At 36.9% G+C, this 7,501-nt stretch overlaps 1 protein-coding gene across 1 annotated transcript in view; it reads right to left on the bottom strand.

Moving 5' to 3' along the window:
- Window positions 1–7,193, bottom strand: part of LOC105170500 (mediator of RNA polymerase II transcription subunit 19a) — a 9,355-nt gene extending 2,162 nt beyond the window's left edge. The window contains exons 1-7 of the mRNA XM_011091279.2: window positions 7,130–7,193; window positions 4,798–4,853; window positions 3,827–3,901; window positions 2,749–3,038; window positions 2,347–2,580; window positions 1,876–1,935; window positions 1,574–1,713 (exon numbers count right to left, since the gene is read on the bottom strand). Coding sequence (XP_011089581.1) covers window positions 1,663–1,713; window positions 1,876–1,935; window positions 2,347–2,580; window positions 2,749–3,038; window positions 3,827–3,857 — 666 coding nt within the window. The 5' untranslated portion in view covers window positions 3,858–3,901; window positions 4,798–4,853; window positions 7,130–7,193 and the 3' untranslated portion in view covers window positions 1,574–1,662. The remainder of the gene's footprint in view (window positions 1–1,573; window positions 1,714–1,875; window positions 1,936–2,346; window positions 2,581–2,748; window positions 3,039–3,826; window positions 3,902–4,797; window positions 4,854–7,129) is intronic.

Here is a 7,501-nt window from a genome sequence, read left to right as displayed (position 1 = left end):
GTCTACATCCCCATAACTGAAGTCTTTACTTCCATATCTACCAGATCAAATTTTCATCCCCAAATGCTTCAATCCCTAGGAAGTACAATTCCACTCTTTTAAGTCAAGTTACATCTCTGCAACTGGGGGTTTCATGCAAGTCACAATAAACCTTACAAGAAATGAAAAGATTGGAAGAACTCCAAATTCAGCAGCCTTGTTTCATAATAGCATGAAAAAGGTTAATCCTGAGAATAGATGAAGCTCCATGGATCTCATGAGGCATTGGGTTGTTGTTAATGTTTGTAGCAAAAGAGAGGCTCAAACAAAACTAGCTAGCGATATTATCCTCAAGTATTCAGTTCCCTCACCTAAACAGATCCTGTGAGCCTTTTTTCTCTGTTCAAATTATTTCCTCTAGATCTTTCCACCAATTCATTCCATATCTGTGAAATTCCTTTCAGTACAAAAGGGCTAAGCAGAATATTTGCAGAAGTAATTCAACAATGTTACACCTTTAACAGAATTCTCATCTAGGGAATACTATGTCTTCAATAGTGCAGATAACACAAGAATACAGCATATCACACACAAAAACAAAGCTTGTGCATAAAAAATTGTAAGTGAAAGAGAAAAATTGCTCAAGACCTCACAAGCGTTTTCCATGTTACATGTTTTATAATAATATTCAAAAATAAAATGCTGATAAAAGCAAAATTAGAAAGAAAATGTCATCAAGAAGACGGACACCTCTCACTCCATTAAAGAAAAAACTAAATGGCATTTGCAATTCCACTCATATGGAAGCTCTCCGAGACAATGTATCTCTCTTATGCAGTCCCTAGTTGCAGGATGAGGAAATTCCAAGGCCCTGGATCACATAATCACCCTAGGAGCTCAGTGCCACTCTAGTTTCCCATTCACAATTTTAAGTTTGCAGCAGCAATCTGTTCTTTAAAATTTTAAACTTGTGCTGCACGGATGATTTTTAGGATCTATCGCAACATAAATATAGAAGTATGGCTAAAAGCATAGCTGACTGACAAAGCTGTGGCCGTTCTTGTATTCATCACATGGAACAAAATACTGTAGGTACAGGGTAGACAACCGTAAAGAAGGGAGAAAGCAAGTAGGATCAGGTTTTCCAGTATTTATAATTTGATTGTTACTCCTGATAAACATCAACTGCAAAACTCCACATCGGCATTATATTCAAACACAAATGCCCACAATCCTTCAAGGGCACCGACTGCAAAGCTGTCATAACAATAACAGTGTATCATACTCAATATTTATTATCCTTCCCTTCTTTCTTTTCTTTTATTTTTCTTTGGTGGGGTGGGGTAGGGTTGGGTTAGGGTTGCTCTGTGCTCTTTGCTATCACGTCAATTTCTAGTTAGAAGTTGCTCCACTCATGTTCATTTGATTTAATTGAGCCTATTGACTACCCATACTCACCACCTCAGTTATAAATGAAGATAAGAGGCCTCGACACTTCTAACCAAACAACTAAAACTAGAATGCCATATCAGTATAATGAATAAGATGAAACATAATGACAGAAATAAGTTTTCACTAATAAGTGATTATGTACCTTAGGTAACTTGATAACAGTAAACAAAGAATCCCTCAACTCTCAACTCCAACATCTGATGACAAAATTAAAAGATCAAGCACCACTTCTCATCCTGCTACCTTTATTGCTCCCATCTCATCTATCTTTGAGCTCTTGTGCTGCATTATTTCAGGTGTCAGATATGTCATTCGGAAAAGCGTTTAGGAACAAGATTGAATGTTAACCAGTGATGACAATCATATTACTTCAGTACAATAACTTAGGACATGCAAAAAGCCCAATAAAAACTGAAAGAAACTGTCTAGTTGTCCTCTTCTCACCTTACTTTTCTTGTGTTTATGAACATCGCTGCCGTCCTCGTCTCCATCGTGTTTTCTCTTCTGAAATACCATATATTGACGAAGGAAATTTGGTTTAAATCAATCAATAATATCATGATATGGTCAGTATATCAAGAAGTTAACCAAGGATATCAGTGAACCAAATAGAAGTCAATGCTAAAACTGTTGAAATTCCACTCATCCACTCTCACAAGTGTTTATGCATGCATATATGTCTCACCAGAAAGTAGAATCCTATGAAAATAGAAAGTCACGGGTCGTAAACTTCAATAAAAGGCAATTAAGCTTTTTGCCACATAATCATGGATGCTATTTCAAAAGAAGCACTCCATAAGGTTTGTGCCACACAATAATAGTTGCCATTTCAAAGAAAACATACGATAAGAACACCTATTAAGCACATTTTGCTTTGAGTAACACTAAGGTTAGCAGAAAATTTAAATTTCCCACCTTCTCATGATGTCTTTTCGAGTGGTCATTGCCAGAATCATGATGGCCACTTTTATCTTTTTTCTTCTCCTTGTCCTTGTCTTTGCTTCGATCTTTATGCCGATGCTTGTGCTTCTTGTGCTCTTTATCCTTGTCTTTGTCTTTGTCTTTGTCCTTGTGCTTTTTATGTTTCTTCTCCTTGTCCTTGGACTCGCTTTTAGATTTCCCAGCAATGGTAGGAATACCCTTCTCAGACTATAAGACATTACAAGACTACAGATCAGTTCTCCCAGCAGCAGAATTTATAGCATAGAAGGCAAATCCAAAAGGCTCCAGAAAATAAGCCCCAATCTTTTAATAGCAGGTAGAAGGATTATCAATAAGCAACCAAATAAATTGGTAATCCAATGCGTAGAAACTCACAGGAGGAAGATCAACTGGAGCCGTTTCCCTCAGTTGAAAGGCTTCCTTCAGAATATCTAGGTCAAAAGGTTGTATACGTGTATTAGTTTCTCTAGATAAGGACGTATCTTGAATGAGCTCGCTCAATTGCATCCCCTCCCCTTTCCTGATTTCTGTGTCTCCAACCACATTGTGAAGGTAGTGCGTGTCTGATATTGACACAGGAAGCGCCCTCTTGCAGAAGAAATCGTGGTGAGGCAACAACTTGTAGTGACTTATAAGATCCACAGCACCTGTAAGTTCTCTTGGCCCTAATTTTAAGAATACGCCACAAAGGTGGTTTAAATATCAGAACAAAAATTGAGGATAACATGTCATGGCTGAGATTAACTAAAACTGGAAGAAATAAACAAATCAAAGAACTGATTTTGAGAAATTAACTGTAACAAAGGTGCTTTTGAGAGCATCAATTCCGAGTTTCATGATAGATATCAGCAAGGGTTGGTGGCTCTTTCTGTCTGTTTGTAGTTGTTACTTCATTTTATCCAAACTAATTCCATCCAAAAGTTATCACCAAATGAACCACCAATCCATTAGTTAGTCTACAAAGTCTTACTTCCCATCTTCAGAACAAATGGTTCCAATGAAAGCACAAATAGTTTTCCACCAAGTAAGATTTAAGTCACACTAGTATACATTTCCAGGCTATTAGCTTCTCTGATTTCTCCAACTTGCAGAAGACAATTATAAATTTTGACAAATTTGATCACCTTATTCTATAAAATAAATTCTCATCAATTAATATATGTATACTGGACAACAGATAACAAATGGAGAATCGGAGATATGCTACTAATCTAATAAGAAAGCCATGAGAAGGTATTTGTTTGATCAGGAACTCCAGTTGCCAATCAGAACCCAAATTTCTATTACCAACATAATTCCAACAGGGTCAGCAGCTACTGAAACTCACCCATCAATAAGAATGCGGTTTCATGCATTCAATTTAGGCTGAATTCTCAAAAAAAAGAAAATTAACAGATGAATGGGATGTTAAAATTAGTAATAAGGTAGCAAGCTCCACATTCACTAGTCGTACCTCTCCCAAACTTCTTGTAATCGGGATCCATGAATCAGCGCCTATGACAGTAGCTCATTACTGACTGAGATTTTACTGAAACAAAGAAAAGATTTATTAACTTGAGCAATGGTTTCTATTTTCATCTTCACTGGTTATACGCAACAACACCGTCATGATTACAGAAAATCAAAGCTACAAAACAACAGAACAGCAAAATTATGGTTACAATCCAATATCAGGATAGTTCCTGAGAAAGCTGATAACCTGAGACATTGGTTGCATATGCATTAGAGAGAAGGTGTGGGACAGAGAAAGACAGTTGGCCAAAAAGGTGAATGAATTCAAAGTTTAACGGTTACAGATCCAAGAGTGCAACTGCAGAAAAACTGGTCTTAACATAAAAAGGGTGGTTTACTGCATATGAAACAGAAGAAAGAACTCTTTCTTCCAAATCTTCTCTGTCGTTAGTACAACGAGTTAAGTCATAGTACTAGCAACAGCGGACAAAGACCAGTTTTTCCTGTTCCGATAAAATTTAATTCATACCGCATAAAAGTTGACTGAATCAAGCGGTGTTGAAGTATTACAATGTGCCGGTTTGTTATATAGGTATATAAAATAGCCACACAGCAGCAATAAAGCCTAAAAAAATTAACATGCTTTCAAAAAGTGAAAGGGGGTGGTGGTTCATGGAAATGACTACATGTTGACTCATTAACGGACTTTACAGAATGCAAGCCTAGGAGATTGCTGTAGCTGTAAGCCTTAGTACACATTCTGTTAATAGTTTGACCACCCAATTAAGTTGAAGTTCTAGGCTATTTTCCAGATAACAGTTCTAAAGTATTAATTTGGTAGTCTCGGATTAAGCTTGAAGAGATCAAGGGTGCAAGGTATGATAAAGAAGTAAATGAATGTAACCTTTATCAGATAAGAAACACCGCGTGTGTGTGCGTGTGCATGAGAAAGAGAGACAGCTTATGAGGTACCTGAACTGTGAAGGCATGTTCGTTATAGGTACACAATATCAAACCTTAGGCACACACTGCAAGTTCATCAAGAAAAACCATTAACATATATAAAATTACCAACCTCCTTGAAACTAGAAGATAGGTCATGAAACGATAACTGCAATCAATAATTGAGTCCAAATACCAAGTATATAAACAATCAGGTTCAGGCTTAACGTTCAGCTTTTTTGGGGGACCAGTAGATGATTTTCTAACTTCTTTCCGTCATCGCCATATCTCATAGTTTTTTTGTTTATATTATCTGATTCCAAGGTAAATTTGCGTTCTCCAAATGAACAGTGTGGAATATCTGAACAAACTTCCCCAAATAAGGTTTGGTGCAAATCATACAGTGTTACATACATTTTTCCTTCTTCACTTCTGATGTGGGAGTAAAATGATGACAATCCTTTTGAATTTCTACCAAGAAGATAAAATCTTAAATCTCCGCTCACTTCGATTCAGTTTTATGATGAATGAGAAAATAAAAGACAGCAAGTACAAATATTTTTTATAATTTCTTTCCTTGTGTATCTTACCTGTGATCAATCTTAATGCACCCTACAGAATTAGTTATAGAGTCGTAAGTATACAATGAAAGTTTCCTTACACTGCAGAATTTGGCACACAACTACCAGCAATATTAGAAATGTGGTGCTCAAGCCCCTAGCCATTGGAGCATTATCAAAAGACTTGGACTTGGTCATGTCAGATTTGAAACTTAATTCAACCATTCTAGTGGAAACTGAAGCCTGCACCGAATCCCTTTTTCTTCTATTCTATCAGCCATGAAGCGTGGAGCTTTAGAAAAGACTTAACAGAGCTGAGGTAGAGAATTGGTTATCTTATCAAGTTCCATCACTTCAAAATGTTCAGTTTTATAGCCGTTAAACATTGCCCTTTGACGTTAAAGGCTGAAAGTAGATGATCCCCATTTCCTTAGTCTTTTAGAAATTATATCAATAATTATTGCAATTTTCCCAAACCATAAAGACTGAATATTTTGTTTCAAAGACTTTATTTATTTTGCAGCACAAACATTATTCACTTTTAGTTCGCTTTGAACTACTTGTTTTAATATTACGATTTTGTTATACGTATTTGGGGTGGATCTCATTCGAAGTATTATGCCAACATATGGTTCATTTTATCTAAGGTTCAGTTCAAACCTTGTATCTTATCAAAATATCATTATTGAATGAAAATGTATGACTTGCAATAAAGTAACATTATTCCCTATATGAGCTAAGTGAACTTACTTTGCAGATGCAAAGTATTAGGCCAATTTATGCCCAGATTTCATCTTAGTTCCAAACCATGTACCTTACCAAAATATCATTATTGAATGGACAAATATGAGTTGCAAAAATGCTATTCCTCATATGAGCTAAACAAACTCATTTTTCCTGTCTGCTTATTGCGTTTCATGTCTGAGTATGCTGCATCTTAACAAATCTATTCCCATTCCAACTTTACCAAAATTATCCTGCATGCCAAAACCTAATCTGGAAAACATATATTCATGGTATCCATGCAGTGAAATAATGCTAACACATGGACAAGACACTATATACTTAAATTTAAATTCTAATTTTGGATAAAATCAAGTCTGAGCCAGTGAACTTTCCATTGAACACTTATACCATCAACTCAGTGATACTTCACGACAATTTTAAGAACTTAAACCTTAAATTGTAATTGTGTAAGTGGAGATTTCAGCCACAGAACCAAGAAACTAGTCATTTATGTCAAGGCATAAAACCTGAGTCCCTCAATTTTCATAACCACGGTAGAAGAATCTTCATTAATAAGCATAGTAATAAACCCAACATACCCACATGGAAAACCCCTAATTATAGGGCACCAGAGAAATAACAAACAAAGGGAATTTGAGGAAAGCAGAAAATTACATTACAATTAGAAGTAAACTCACAACAAACAACGACACAGCACATCTCTTGTTTTTATGATAATGTGGCAGAGGTTTACGCTTTCATAGTAGTCAAATAAACATCGAGAAGAAACTAAAGCAGAAACCCTAGGTATGTTCAGTACACCACTAAATCACAAAGAACTAGGTGACAACTAAACCAGAAAGCGAAAAGGGGTACTTTCCAACTGCAAACCATCAGGAGCCAAAACCAGAGAATCGAAACCCTAATTACACGATTGAAAAAGAAGAGAACAATAACCCTAAATTAACAAACCCAAAATCAATTATGGACAAAAAAATATCACCCAAACAAAACGAGAGCAATATCAATTCAAGAAAAAGAATAAAGCAGACAGAAGCCAGAAACCACCGTCGTACCTTCACCGTAAGAGCAACACCATTTGGGGGGGGTTTCACTAAGTTCGTGGAGCGATCGGCGCCGAAGTAAGAGCAACACCATTTGGGGGGGGTTTCACTAAGTTTGTGGAGCGATCGGCGTCGAATAAACCCCCGCCCCGCCGCAACTATCTTCAGGTTCAATTCAGGCTCTGTATTCCAGCGTGGAAAACGGAAATCGAAGAATCGTGGAGGAATTGAAGCTGCTTAAAAAGCTCGTTAATGGAGGGAAAACGAATGTGGGGGGTGGGAGGGAGGGGGATCTGGTGTTGGTGAATCGGGGGTCTCTAGCGCCGAAGAATACTTTCAAGGGCTCTTGTAATTGGCTTACTCGGCCGAAACAACACGTGCCGG

The sequence above is a fragment of the Sesamum indicum genome, linkage group LG9 (genome assembly GCF_000512975.1).
Source record: "Sesamum indicum cultivar Zhongzhi No. 13 linkage group LG9, S_indicum_v1.0, whole genome shotgun sequence".
Taxonomy (NCBI): Eukaryota; Viridiplantae; Streptophyta; class Magnoliopsida; order Lamiales; family Pedaliaceae; genus Sesamum; species Sesamum indicum.
This window is presented reverse-complemented; position numbering and strand designations above follow the sequence as displayed.